Source organism: Nicotiana sylvestris, chromosome 7 (assembly GCF_000393655.2).
Source record: "Nicotiana sylvestris chromosome 7, ASM39365v2, whole genome shotgun sequence".
Taxonomy (NCBI): Eukaryota; Viridiplantae; Streptophyta; class Magnoliopsida; order Solanales; family Solanaceae; genus Nicotiana; species Nicotiana sylvestris.
This window is the reverse complement of record NC_091063.1, coordinates 109,638,030-109,653,870: the sequence shown is the minus strand read 5'-3', so window position 1 is coordinate 109,653,870 and position 15,841 is coordinate 109,638,030. Positions and strand designations below refer to the sequence as shown.

General features: G+C 39.8%; 1 protein-coding gene across 1 annotated transcript; it reads left to right on the top strand.

The window, feature by feature from the left end:
* The first annotated feature begins 3,658 nt into the window (after positions 1-3,658).
* Positions 3,659-14,225, top strand: LOC138873611 (uncharacterized). The gene is made up of 2 exons (XM_070152083.1): positions 3,659-4,123; positions 14,187-14,225. Exons 1-2 carry the CDS (start codon positions 3,659-3,661, stop codon positions 14,223-14,225), a joined length of 504 nt encoding a protein of 167 aa, XP_070008184.1.
* The last annotated feature ends 1,616 nt before the right edge of the window (positions 14,226-15,841 follow it).

Here is a 15,841-nt window from a genome sequence, read left to right as displayed (position 1 = left end):
GCCACTGTCTATCACACCTATAATTCCTAACCATCCTACTTCCAATCACCACCAACTCACCAAATTATCCAAGACCAACACCCAACTTCGACCGCAAGCCACCCAGACAATACACCACCATTGATGATCCCATCGACCAATTATATGACAGATTAAAGGCTACGTCACTCCTATTCCCATTGTAGCATTGGAAAATCCATCCCCATGGGTCAATCCAAAAAAAACATGTGCATTCCACTATAGTATGAAAGGGCACACTACTGCTGAGTGCTGAACATTGAAGGATAAGATCCAGACACTCATTGACAACAAGGTCATACAAGCAAAGGAAACTGCACCTAATGTCTGCAACAATCCCCTCTCTGATCATAGAGGTGACAGTGTACATATCATAGAAACAAATGAAGAATGGGACCCCGAGGGGTCGATCGGGCTTATCTAAGAAGGCGATGACTTTTTAAGGTTGCAGTTACACTTACTCCTATTTTGTTTCAGACTCAGGCACCTATTAACGTTCAGGTAACTATATCAGTTCCGTTCGAGGTGGAAGTAACTCCGCCCGCAGCCACCTCCGCTCCATTTGAAGTAGAAGTGGTCACACCTTTTATTGTGACGATGTTAACCACACCCCCATTCAACTCAAAGGCAATACCCTGGAATTATGTCGCCGAGGATCGGCGAAAAAGGAAAGATAAGATAGAGGAATCTGACGCCGCACAAGGGATGACTAGAACTGGAAGAGTCTACACACCTAAACACCTGGGAGGTTCAAGTAAGGATGCCACTGCCAGACAACTAGTTATTGAGATCAGACCGGATGACTTATGGAGGAAAGTACAGGAGAAAGAGTATTTTGTTGTTGATCATCTAAACAATGTCCCTGCTCAGATATCTATCCGGTCACTACTACAGAATTTCGAGGCACACAAGAACGCCTTGATGAAAGTGCCGAGAGAGGCTTATGTACCCAATAATATCACTGGCGGAGAAATGGCCAACATAGTCGGTAAGGTGCTGGAGAGCCATAAGATTATCTTCCACAAATATGAGTTGTTGCCCGAAGGACTAAATCACAATCGAGCATTACATATTACTGTACAATTCGAAGACAAGTTCATTGCTAGGGTCTTGGTTGATGGAGGTTCGAGTATGAATATTTATCCGTTGGACACCCCGAAAAGGTTGGACAAAGGTTTCCATGAAATACGGACTGGAAGCATGAATGTGAAGGCTTTTGATGAGTCCCATAGGGCCACGATCAAGGAAGTCAACCTTTGTTTGCAGATGGGGCCAACTTGGTTCGACATTGAATTCCATGTGCTTGACATACCAGCCTCATATAATCTTTTGCTAGGCCGCCCATGGATCCATGCTGTTGGAGCTGTACCCTTCACACTACATCAGGTCATAAAATTTGAATGAAATCATCAGGAAGTAATCATCCATGGAGATGGGAGTTACCCCATCTACACCAGTCAAACCATTGCAGCCATCAGACATAGAAGGAGGCTAGGAGGAGAGACCTATCATCACATTGAACGGGTCAATGCCATCGAGAAGGATAAATGGTGGAGTAACAAAATAGAAAGCATACTGGCATGGTCCGAATATGAACCCGGAAAAGGGTTAGGAAAGAACCTCCAAGGTATCACCAAGCCGATACGACTAAAAAATGATGGTACCACCTTCGGGCTCGGATACCAGTATACATGGCAGGAGTACAGGGAATGGTCGCCTCCATGGAATGGACCATATTACCCTCTTGAGCAACTGATACCCCGTTCGGAACAGGCTTTCCATCAGGCGGACACAATATGGAGAACTACTGAAGAAGAAGCACTAGCTGGCTGAAGGATCTGATCTTGGAAGATGAGGATATGGACTGTAGTGCCATAATTGAGGAGGAGGAGAAAGAAGACCTCTCCATTTAGACCATGGGGGCGGGAACTGTCCTCAAAAATTGGACCGCCACACCATACCGAGCCCGCCGAATTCCTGGGTAACTTGGCAGAATTTATAGTTGTTCTAGGCATTTAAATTTTTCAGCAATTTTGTTTTAAGATTTCTTTGTTTCAAATAAATGCTCGATCCACCGAGCCAAGCTTTGTTTGAACAATTTTCTCAATTTTAATCAAACGTATTTATCCTCTATCATTATTCATTACTATTTTTTATATGATTCCCTTCTATAGTGTTATTATTACTTTTCCTAATGAACCAGTGACTGTGACATGTAATGAGGCAATGCAATATGAGGATAGTGACTCAGAGAAAGAAGATGAGACACCCGAGGAAATTGTCAAGGAAGTTGAGAACTTTGAGAACAAGCCTAAATCCAACTTGGAGAAAACAAAAGCAATAAATTTGGGAGATGCCAAAACCGTCAAAGAGACCCGCATCAGCATTTACTTATCGCCAACATAGAAGGAAGAATACATCCATTTTCTAAAGGAATATGAGTACATATTTGCATGGTCGTATGATGATATGACTATTTTGAGCACATCCATAGTGGTTCACAAGATGCCTACTAATCCCATGTGTCCGCCAGTCAAGCAGAAACTCAGAAAGTTCAAACCAGACATGAGTCTGAAAATCAAGGAGAAAGTTACCAAGCAGATCAAAGCTAAAGTTCTAAAGGTGGTTGAGTACCCAACATGGTTAGCTAACATCGTGCCAGTTCCGAAGAAGGACGGGAAGGTCCGAGTATGTGTCGATTATCGAGATTTAAACAAAGCAAGTCCCAAAGACGACTTCCCGCTGCCAAACATACACATCCTAATCGATAACTGCGCCAAGAATAAGCTCCAATCCTTTATAGATTGTTCGCAAGTTATCACCAGATTTGGATGGATGAAGAAGATGCCGAGAAGATAGCTTTTATTACACCTTGGGGTGTATACTATTACAAAATGATGTCATTCAGTCTAAAGAACGCAGGGGCTACTTACATGAGGGCCATGATGACCATCTTCCATGATATGATACATAAAGAAATAGAGGTATATGTGGACGACGTCATTATCAAATTCAAAAGGGCCATAGATCACATAGCAGACTTGAGGAAATTCTTCGACAGGCTCAGGAGGTACAATCTGAAGTTGAACCCCACAAAGTGTGCATTCGGGGTTCCTGCAGGAAAGTTACTAGGATTTATCGCCAGTCGCCGAGGGATCGAGCTAGATCGGACTAAAGTCAAAGCCATTTAGGAGTTACTACCACCTAAAAGCAAAAAAGACGTGATGATCTTTCTTGGACAGCTCAACTACATCAGTCGATTCATAGCACAGTCCATAGTAATATGTGAACCCATCTTCAAAATACTTAGGAGAGATGTCGAGACAAGTTGGACCGAGGATTGTCCGAAAGCTTTTGACAAGATCAAGGAATACCTATCCACACTGCCAGTTTTGGTCCCACTAGAACCAGGATGACCTTTGTTACTTTATCTATCTGTGTTAGATGGAGCCTTTGGATGTGTTTTGGGACAACGTGGTGAGACAGGAAGAAAGGAGCAAGCCATATACTATCTAGCAAGAAATTCACACCTTATGAAGCACAGTATTCTCTGTTTGAACGGACTTGTAGTGCTTTGACCTGGACAGCCCAAAAGTTGAGGCATTATTTCTGTGCCTACACTACATACCTCATATCCAATATGGATCCTCTGAAATATATATTTCAGAAGCCCATGCCTACTGGGGTGTTGGATAAATGGAAGATACTACTAAGTGATTTTGACATCATCTATGTAACTCAAAAGGTAGTCAAGGGACAAGAATTAGCAGATCACATCGCTAAGAATCCAGTGGGAGGAGAATACGAACCCTTGAAAACATATTTTCTTGATGAAGAAATATCATTCGTAAGAGAAGATATTATGGAAGCATATGACGGTTGGAGGATGTTTTTTGACGAAGCTGCAAATTTCAAAGGAGTAGGCATTGAAGCAATTTTGGTGTCAGAAACGGGTCAGCATTATCCCGTATCTGCTAAACTCGGATTTTCCTGTACCAACAACATGGTGGAATATGAAGCCTGCATACTAGGGCTCAACATGGCAGTCGACATGAACATTCAGGAGTTGCTGGTGATTGGTGATTCATATTTGCTTGTGCACCAGGTACGAGGAGAATGGGCTACCAAAAATTCCAAGATATTGCCATATCTGCACCATGTGCGGGAATTGAAAAGAAGGTTCATAAAGATAGAATTCTGACATGTGCCCAGAATGAGTTTGCCGATGCATTAGCCACCCTGTCATCAATGATACAACATCTAGATAAGAACTATATTGATCCCATCCCAATGAGGATCCATAATCAGCCGGCATATTGTGCTCATGTCGAGGAAGAAGCAGATGGAAAGCCTTGGTTCTATGACATGGAGGAGTACTTATCAAAAGGAGAATACTCAGAGCATGCAAATCACATTCAGAAACGCACGCTCTAGAGATTGTCAAATCACTTCTTCCACAGTGGAGGGAACTTGTACGGAAAAACTCCGAATTTGGGTTTGCTAAGGTGTGTCAACGCAAAGGAAGCTTCTAAGATACTTGAGGATGTGCATGTTGGGACATGTGGCCCGCACATGAATGGTTTCGTTCTGTCCAAGAAGATACTCAGGGCAGGTTACTTTTGGATGACCATAGAGACAGATTGTATTCAGTATGTCCGCAAATGCTTTCAATGTCAAGTGCATGCCGACATGATAAAAGTTCCACCAAACGAGCTCAATGCAACAAGCTCACCTTGGCCATTCGCCGCCTGGGAATGGATGTTATTGGTCCGATTGAGCCCACTGCATCAAACGGACACCGATTTATCCTGGTAGCCATTGATTACTTCACAAAATAGGTAGAAGCTGCATCTTACAAAGCTGTAACCAAGAAAGTCGTCGCAAATTTCGTCAAGGATCATATTGTCTAACGATTCGAAGTTCCTAAGTCCATTATCACTGACAATGCCACAAATCTCAATAGTGACCTGATGAAAGCTATATGTGAAACTTTCAAAATCAAGCACAAGAATTCCACCGCCTACCGACCTTAGATGAATGGAGCCGTAGAAGCCGCCAACAAGAACATTAAGAAGATACTCAGGAAAATGGTAGAGAATCACAAGAAATGGCATGAGAAGTTACCCTTTGCTTTGTTAGGGTACCACACCATAGTTTGCACATCAACCGGGGCAACCCCCTATATGTTGGTTTATGGTACCGAGGCTATCATCCCAGCCGAGGTAGAGATTCCTTCTTTAAGAGTCATACATGAAGCTAAACCAGCGATACGGAATGGGTAAGAAGTCACTATGAACAATTGGCCCTTATCGATGGAAAGAGTATGGATGCAATATGTCACGGCCAACTGTGTCAGAATAGAATGTCCAGAGCTTTCAACAAAAGGGTCAAACCAAGACAGTTCTCACTAGGACAACTGGTATTGAAGAGGATTTTCCCACACCAAGATGAAGCCAAAGGGAAATTCTCTCCCAACTAGCAAGGTCCGTATATGGTTCACAGAGTACTAACAGGAAGAGCACTCATACTTGCAGAAATGGACAGAGAAATTTGGCCAAAACCAATCAATTCAGAAGCGGTCAAGAGATACTATGCTTATATTATTTCACATTTCTTTTCTGATGTAATTGAACTACGCTTGACCTGATTCTCATTTAAGATGGGATATATAGGCAGCCTTATCAGTTCGGTCATACCATAATAAATTTTTCATTTTCCCCCTAAATCAGAAACTGGGGCAGAATTTTGAGGAGGATCCTCAAAATTCCAGAGCAAGTCCAGCTGGCGCCATCACATGCTAGGAAGTCAGTCATTAGTCAAGAATTGGGGCAAAATTTTGAGAAGGATTGTCAAAATTCCGAAGAAGATTCATCAAGGTCCGCTATCCGCAAACGGTTAGAAATCATCTACGAAACTGGGGTAGAATTTGAGGAGGACCCTCAAAATTCCAACATAAGAGGGTTGCAATGCCTTTGAAATGTGTCATAATCGCTAGTTCATCAAAATTACTTGATATGTCAATACGCTTCCAAAACAATTCTATTTTTTTAATGAATGCATATTTTTCAAAAATTCTATTTTCATAACAGTCAGGTGCTACCTAGGGGGAACTCGAAGGGAGCTTCCAGAGCGGAGCAAAGCAAGGCCGGCAGACGAAGCAAGAACCAACCTCCCCTCATGAAACTTATGATTTTTCTTTGAACGCAAGCATATTTGACGATAGCGTACGTACACAAAGCAAATTCACCATCCATCCGGTCGTCAAACGCTGAACATATCCTAGATAAGATACTCTCTACCCTTATTTGCTATTTTCTCTTTGCTTGAGTCTAATCCTTGACTCCGCGTCTATATGAGTCTAATCTCTAACTCCACATTTGCATGAGTCTAATCCTTGACTCCAAATCTGCATGAGTCCAATCTCTGCCTCTATATTCATGAATCTAATCCTTGACTCCACATTTGCATGAGTCTAAGCCTTGACTCCACATTCGCATGAGTCTAATCCCTAACTCCACATTTGCATGGGACTAAGCCCTGTCCCAAATCTTACATAAGGTTAAGCTCTATCTCCATATTTGCATAAGGCTAAGCACTGCCTTCTCCCTATATAAGTCTAAGCCCTAACTCCATATTTGCATGAGTCTAATCTCTGACTCCACATCTGCATGAGGCTAAGACCTACCTCCATTTTGCATAAGGCTAAGCGTTGTCTTCCATTTGCATGGGACTAAGCCCTATCCCGCATCTTGCATGAGGTTAAGCTCTACCTCCATATTTGCATAAGACTAAGCACCGCCTTCTCCCTGCATGAGTCTAATCTAGGACTCTATATTTGCATAAGTCTAATCTCTGCCTTCATTTGCATGAGACAAAGCTCTGTCTCCATACATGCATGAGGCTAAACTTTGCCTCCAATTTACATTCTTTCACCGAGACTAAGCGTTGTTTCTCCGGCACTATCTATTTGCTCCTCTTTCGGGATAAGCTTTGCCCTCAACCTCACAAGACTAAGCCTTGTCTTGTTACATCATATTATTGCATATCATGGGCTGAAACATCACCAATCCGTCCAAAGGAGTCATAGTCTAAAGGCACCATCTTCATATTCGGAAGACACCATATCATGGCCTAAGGATCTGTCAAATTTACATATCATTATTAAAAGGCATCATGGTTTGGAGGCATCATTTTCATGGCCCAAGAACATCATTTCATGGCCTATAAATCCCTCATTAAACAATTCATGGCCCATGACGTCATGGTCCAATGACGCCATCTCTAATCGTCTGAAGACAACCTTCATGGTCCAAAGGGAATTTGCATCATGTTTAAATTATCGCAAATACATTTGTAGCATCTTTTATATGTAGGTAACCAATAAGCGACCGCTATCCTAGTAGGAGCGATCTCGCTCCAGTTACTCCGAAGGTGAATCCAGAACTACACATGGCTTGATTCCTATAAAAGCATGGATATGTAGGCAACTCAAAAATCGGAGCTCGATCTCTGTCTTTCAAACATCCCATCCGGTCAAAATTGGCCATTATTTCTTTACCCGAAAACTCTTTCATCCTTCTCGGGTAAAAAGGGGCAGCTGTTAATACCCAATTTTTTCCTATATATTTTAAATATGCATAAATACCTTCAAAAGAGCATATATATGCATATATAAGCATGCACAAGGCTTTTATTATTTTTTCCATAATTTTAAGGGTTTAAATTGATTTATTTCCTTCTTTTTTATCCATAAAATCCCCAATATATTATTTTCAAAATTATTGTTTTGATAATTCATTTATTGGATTTCTATACTTATGCCAAAATATGGCTAATGTAATTTTTATATATTTTTACTATTACATTTAATATTTTTTAAGCTAAATTGCATATAATTGCATTGTTAGCCCATTTTAAGATATAATTATATTTGGTATGCATAAAATTGGTCCCCATATTTTTAAAATGTCAATTATGTATTTTAAATCATTTTGACACCTTAATTATTTTCAAAAATTACTTATTATGTTTTTATAAATTAAATAGGGGAAATTGGCTATTTAAACTATAGCCAAATCTGGCTTTCAATTGTAGCCAAAATCGGACCAATTCCCAGCCCAATCTTCAAATTAATAACCTGACCCAGACCCAATTACCCACTACCTGACCCAAGCCATCATAAATCCTGGCCGTTGATCTTTTAGATCAACTGCGCTTATTCCTCCTTTCCTTTTTAATTTCCAAACGACCCCTAACCCTAAGTCATTTTTTCCAAAGGAACTGCCTTCAAATGCTCTAATCTTTTCTCCTCTCTCAAACCTAACCCTAAAACTCTGTCAATCCCCACCTTCTCCGGTCATCTTCGGCTACCTCCTTCAAGCCTCAAGCCTCCAATGGGTCTCTCATCACCTTGCTCATCATCTCTAAGGCCTTCAAGGGACCTGGGCCATGTCGATTTGGACCTAGGGTTTCCGATTCTGTTGTTCAAGGTTTCTTTGGTGTAATTTTGGGCAAAGTCACACCATATGTGTTACGATTTGTGAAGTTACAACATGTTATTTCTATTTCTATTTAGGTTTCCTTTTGAAACCCTAACTCTCTTCCGAATCTCTCAGATCTGTGTTATTTTCATGCTTTAAGCCTATTTCCTTCTATGATTTTCCTATTTTTTGAACTTCTTCTGAAAGATCCTCATTTTTAAACCATTTTACTTTCTTTAAAAACTAGGGTTTTCTCGGAGTTCTTTCTACTTCTATTCCAACTGATTTCTTCATGATTAAACCATTTTCCTTTCTTATTTTGACTGAGTTTATGTTTCTGCTGCTTCTTAACTTGACTTTATTAAAAGCCCTAATTTTTAAAAAAAAATTTTGCTTTGGTCATGTGTGTTAGCATGATTGTCATTACTATATTTATGTGTGTTAGCATGATTGTCTTCACTTTGGTTCCGTGTGTTAGCATGATTTTCTTTGCCTTGGTTCTATGTTTTAGCTTGTTTACCTGATTCTTGTTAACCACTTGTGCTCACCGTGCTTCGAATATATTCTTCTGAATCTTTAGCCTACTTATATCACCTCTATATGATTGTATTTGCTGATCTCTTGTTTCTTTATGTCTATATAACTGACCTTGTTTGTTTGCTACTCCTGTTCATTCGTCTCTATTTATATGTTGAGAAGACAGAATCATGACTCCCCATGATTGATTTTGATTCTCCTTAATTGGTGGTAATTGAAGGATTTTCTTCCAAAGCCTTAGAATTCTACTCGTCTGTTAAAATTAACTGATTTTATTACCTTATATACTATGGTATCTTGTTTTACTTAGTCTTTCCTTAATTGGGTTTTTTTTGAATTTTGTCCTAAGTAACTACTCTATGCCTACTGAACCTTGACTCCTTCCTTATTTAATCATGCACTGATTATTCATCCTGTCTTATATGGTACTGAATCTTTCTGTTTGACCTTGATTCCCTTAACTTAAGGGAGTACTTCCTTGATTCTCTAATTTATTGATTCTGAGTTCATAAATTAGTATACTACTATGATTTTTTTACCTTATTCCACTACCTACTCTCAACTATAAATACTCTAAATCTTTCACAAACAAGACACGAACACTGGGTTTTCAAAAACTATCTCTCTTACTAAAAATCTCTGCTCTCTCTCTCTCTCTCTTGTGCTACTTGCTACTATTAACCGGCTGCAAGCCAAGGCTAATCATTTGTGCTCTTTGGTTCTTTCATTTTTCTTACTTTTATCTTCACTGGTATGTCCTAATTTTGATTAAAGCCTCAACAACCACATGCTTCTCTTCTTGTTTCAGTTTCTTTTATTTCTAGCTTGCTTTTACTTGTGATTCTGTTGTGAAGTTGGTAGTTAGGTTATATTATCAGCATGCTAGTATGACTCTCCTCTCTTTAAATCAATGTATTCCCTTATGTGATTCAAAGCATGCCTGGACAATTATTTTTACCTACTGTGTACTTACCACTTTTGTGAATCCCAAATCCCTATCCCCCTCTATGTGTTTATGTTCGTCATGACGAGTCTGTGATTATGCTAGTGTCAACTATCTCTGAGCATGTCCAAACCAGTCCTAAGACCCATGCTGGGGTTATGTGTTTGCAGTCAAATGTTTGTGTATCCCCAAACCCTTTAACCCTTGGGTGACTACTGAATTCATTTAGATTCTGTGTGATCCTATCTTGAAGTGCTTGATTTTGTTTACCACTCCCACCTCTTTTCAAACAACTTCAGTTGCCTTACTAGTTGCTTTCAATCTAGTCTTTAATAAACTTCTTTCAACATGTATCCTGCACTTCCACTTTATTCTTAGTTAATAAGTTATGCCCCCTCTAGTATATGTACTGCCTTGGGATGCTCTTGAGAGCCCTCTGAACTCTAGCATACTGAGGCTGGCCTTTCCACTCTGCACTAGTTCAATGCTTGGTTACTAAGTCTGGGTGTAAGTATTGCCCGGGGTCCTTGAGACCGTTAGGGAACTTTGATGCACCTAGACTCTAATTTGTCTATGGAAATGAGGCTTGTAAGACCATTAGAAGCTTTGTGAAACTTGGGCCTGATTGCAGGCTCTCTATAAAGTAGCTTCTTGATTTTCCATTTCACTTATGTAATTCAGTTATTGGCCTGTAATAATTTGTAAATAGATATTTGGGGGTATTTTGTAAAAACGGTGGGTAGATATATACTTTGTGGGGTAATATGGGTAGAAATCCTGCTCTTAGGGTTTTCTTTCAAATCTGCCTGCTTTACTCAATAGAAAACATGTTCATAGTGTTTTACTCTTATTGAATCTGATTTTATTTACATAATAGACATCATGCCTATAGGTTTCCACTTCGAATGTCGTTTACATCAAGTAGAAATCATGTTCTTAGGGTTCTGCATTTTCGAAATCATGATCATAGGTTTTTTTTAAAACAATCGTGTCTTAAATCAATTCAAGTATGGATACCATGCCTATAGGACCTAATTCTGATTCAATAAGTCTTTCATATGTTACTGCAAATTGACTAAAACCAGTAATACGCCTAGATACCATGTCTATAGGGATTTCTATTCGCAACTATCTTTGAAAATCTGATTAGCCTGATATGTCAATTTCATTTCGCCTAGTTTACTTCTTAAAACTGGTCTTATTAAGTGATGGCTTTTACTAAAACTAGCTCTTTCAAAATTGCTTTAATCTCATTAGATATCCTACCTTTAGTTATTACAAGGGTCTATTTCGAAAACCTATTTGTTTTTGTATAGACAGTACTGCATATAGGCAAGCCTTAGGGCATTTTCAAAATCTGCATTTCCCTGATTTTTTTTTTGTCATTCAACATTTCTAGTTCTAATAAGATTTAAAAAGAATCCCCAGGCACCTTCTAGGTTATAACTTCTGGATCTGAAAGTGGTCTATTTCTGCATAATCACTTAGAAACCCCAATTTAGGACTTTGATTAATAAAGACCTTACTTGTGTTTGCGCCGTGTTGCCTGTATGTTTGTTTGAGGAGGAATTGTGAGCCTCTTAATTTCTCCCATTATGTGGAAGTCCTAAATGCTTTTTGGCTGTCGCCTTAGATTTTTGCCTTTAAAACCTTAGGGGTATGTCTAGAACCACCTATAGGTAGAGGTCCTAACTCCCTCCAGGACTATTAAGAAGGGATGGGTAGCAGCACGCAATAGGAATCAGTGACCAAACACTCCCTCTAGGACTTATTTGATTCAACTATTTGTATGGACTGATTTGTAAATATAAGTTTGGTCGGTACCCACAGTTGTGGACCAAGAGGGGTGCCTGACACCTTCCCCTCGAGGTTACTTCTAGCCCTTACCCTAATCTCTAGTAATGCAAACTAGTTACATGAGTTAATCCCTTTAGGTGCCCTAACGCACCATAATCCGTTAGGTGTCGACTCTTCAAATACCCAATTCCTAAAAGAAAATGATTCATTACACCCCATGAATGTCAAAACCCGGACTTTCTCCGCGGAGGAAAAATGGGGGTTTGCGACACCCACAAGTACATTTCCAAAAAGTGGTGTTGTCATGGTTAGACCTAATTAGTCTTCTGGATAGGCAAACACTCACCGCGTGCCTCTATATATGCATTTGCTCATTTCTTAACTGGAGGTTCTTTGTGCTAGCTCTTTCGTCATTTCAACTCACAGCGTTTGCCCAAATCTTCATCCTCCTCTTCTTATTTTACCTTAGCCATGGCTGCTACATCGAAACCCGTTCATCCAAGGGAGGAGAGTTCTGACTTTGTTCCGCGTGCGATCGGTGGTACACCGCCGGTATCTAGTGAGCTGACCTCGTGGTGCTTCATCTTGAGGAGAGACTTTACGTGGGAGAGACCTCTCAACATTCAAAGGCATCGGTATCATGCATCGAGGTTCATCTCCTCAATAGGGGAGGGACACCTCGAGATGATTAGGAAAGACTGCGGATGGGGAGAAGGACTGGTACTGCAGGTACCTTTCCCGGAGGAGAGCATCATGACCCATGTCGAGGGATTTTTGAGCGTGTATACGTATCCTTTTACGTTAGGTCCCCCCGACAGGGTCGTGCTTGAATTATGTAGGAGGTATCAGATTATCTTATGATGTGCCGGAGAATTTCGACACATTTAACATAAATTGCTTAGATTTTAGCTTGTTTTAAATGCAATAATCTTTTATACTTATGTAATTTTAGTGTTTTAGCAGTGTATGAGGTTTAAGGACCTAAGAGCATGGAAATGAAATCAAAAAGCCACAAAAGAACAAGAAAAGAGCAAAATGCGATCGCAAATATGGAAATGCAGACCGCAAATCCAACATGCGGACCATATAATGCTCAAAGGAATCGCAAATCCCAACAGTTTGTTCGCCAAAGTCCAGTGCAAAAAATGCGGTACAGTATGTGATCGCATAACAAGTTTGTTGGCCGCAAAATGGACTGTAGACTCGTTGTGAGAACTGCTGATTGTGGAAAATGCGATGAGAAATGCGATCGCATATCTACAATACGGACCGCAAAATTTGAATGCGATGAAGGCCTGGAAACTAGGGTTTGAAGATGCGATGGACGTGAAGAGAATGCGGACCGCATGTCTGTTATGCGACAGATATGCGGTCGCTTAATTGACCTGGAAGGGTATTTTTGTCCGATTTTGGTCCCGAGTTTTGACCCACTATAAATAGATTTATTGGGGTTTTGTGAGGCATCTTGTCTGGTTTTTGAGCTATAATCCAAGTCTTTAATATTCCTCTATTTTGGAAGCTTTTGAAGGAAGAATATTGCACTTTGTAAGCTTTATGGCATTAAATATTCTCATCCTTTTGTATTTTAGCATGTGTAGCTAACTTTAAATACTAAGGTTGTGGACCCTGAATGGGTGTTATGTTAATGGGTGTTTAACATTGAATATATGTATAATGGTTGGTTGATATATATTTATTTCTCATTCTTCATTTATTGTTGGTGGTTGAAAACATTAACAAGTGCCATTAAATTCTTTCTTTACTTGGAAAAGTGAGTTAGAATTTGGTAGAAGTAAATATCAAAGACTCAAGGCTTTAATCCTTGTTTAATATAATCTCTTAGGAATAAGTGGGTTTTGTTTGGCATATATTGATTGTTCTTAATAGCAACTCTTTTATATTTGGAAAAATCATAAAGAGGAAATATTACCCATCTTTTGGAAAATATTGGGTAGTCATTTAGAAATCATTTGCATATCTAAAGAACCTTCCATTAGAAATATATCATATTAATACTGATAGCATTCATTTCATTGAAGGGGGCACAACCTTGGTTTCCTTAATAAAACTATTTATATTCTCAACATTACAATTATTTATTTATTTTAAAATCACAATTATATGATACTCTTGTTACAATTAACCGAATAGAATTATGACTTAAGTCAAGTAACACACTACTCGAGTAACCTTTTCACGCCTATTCCCTGTGGGATTCTAACCCAACCTTGTTGGGTTATTATATTTCACACAGACCGCCTTATACTATTTAGTTAAAGTGTAATTTGAGCGTATCAAATTTTGGCATCGTTGCTGGGGAATACGGTTTTGAAATTACTAATTAGTGTGTGCTTTACTTTACGTCTTATTCTATTCCATCACGCTTTGCTTGTTTTGCTTGGTGTTGATAGGAGAACATGGCTGAATATGAAGAAGAAATGGAGGAGTAAATGGAAGAAAATCCTTTTGCAGACATAGATGAGTACATCGAGGATACAAATGCTATTGTACCTCCGGTTGTTGGTGCTACAACTTTCAAGGTGGAACATGGTATAATCCTTATGCTCAAAGCGGAGGGGTTTTTCATGAAGTCCACTGATGATGATCCGACACAACAACTTAGAAACTTCTTGGGTGTGTGTGCGATGCACAAGCAGAACAACGTCTCTGATGATGCCCTAAGGTTGAGGGTGTTCAAGTACTCACTAGCTGGGGACACAAGGAAGTGGCTTCAAAATATGCCACCAAACTCCATTCATTCTTGTCCTGAACTTGTCCGAGCATTCTTAGCTAAATGGTTCCCACAAAGTAAGAAGTCTGAGCTCCGGGATAAAATTTTCTTTTTCAAGCAAGTACCTTGAGAACATCTACATGAGGCTTGGGATCGATTCAAGTTATATTTGGTGAGGTCTCCCACCATGATTTTCTGAATTCTATCTTGTTGGAAAAATTCTACATGGGTTTGGATCCTATGAACAAATCTATAGCCAAGAATGCAGCTGCTGGATCTTTCATGGACAAATCATTCGCAAGAGTCACACAAATACTTGACAAAATGGCAAAACATAATCAATCATGGCACTCAAAAGACACCATAGGTGGAATTGCATATGGTTCTCCTTCCTTGACCACCATGATCAAGGAAAATCAAGAGATAGATCAAGTGATTGTAGGGCTTGCCACAAATGTCAATGTGTTGACAAAGATGTTCACCGAAAGCCAAACGAAGAAGATAAATGTGGTGGAGGATGTGCAATCCATATCAAATAAAGACTTTGAGGAGGCAAACTATGCCAACAACTATCAAGGAAGTTATCAAAGGCAACAATACCAAGGTCAAGGACAACAAAATCAGTGGAGGCCTCACCCGCCAGGGCAAGGCAACCAACAGTGGCGAAATGACCAAGGTGGCTCAAATCAAGAAAATTGGAATAACAACAACAACTTCTCAAATTGGAGTTCAAACCTGTAAGTTCCTCCAAAGGGGCAATATCCAAATCAAGGTTCATCAAGTGATTCCAAGTTGGAAAGCATGCTTGAACGGGTATTGCAAAATCAAGAGAAGTCTGACACTTATATGAGGAATATGACCGAGCTTGTTGGCTCTCATATTGTATCCATTCAAAAATTGGAGATGAAAATGGCAGACCTCTCTAGGGAGCAAAATCTGAAGCAAAAAGGGACACTTCCAAGTCACACAATTGCGAACCCAAAGGGTAGTGGTGGTGGTCCAACTTCTCATGTCATGGCAATTACTACTCGTAGTGGGAAGGTACTACAAGGAGGGAGTGAACAAGTGGTTGAAGTTGAAGAGTCCGAACAAGAGGTTGAGGTTGAAGAGCCAAGTGTTGTTGAAGTTGAAAAGGTTCCGAAAGAATTGAAAGTCCAAGAAGAAAAATGGGAAGAGGTAAAGGAAAAGGTAAAAGAGACACCAAAAACTCTACCACCTATTCCTAGACCTCCTCCTTCATTCTCTCAAAGACTTGCTAGGAAGGTTGATGATAGCAAACTCGAAAAGTTCTATGACATTCTCAAGCAATTATCAGTGAATATTCCATATGTGGAA

Excerpts from the sequence above, each read along its gene's own strand:
- LOC138873611 (XM_070152083.1), top strand. The coding sequence starts at position 3,659 with ATGGATCCTCTGAAATATATATTTCAGAAGCCCATGCCTACTGGGGTG. Across the intron at positions 4,124-14,186 it reads CATATTTGCTTGTGCACCAG|GAGAACATGGCTGAATATGA; the intron begins GTACGAGGAGAA and ends TGGTGTTGATAG.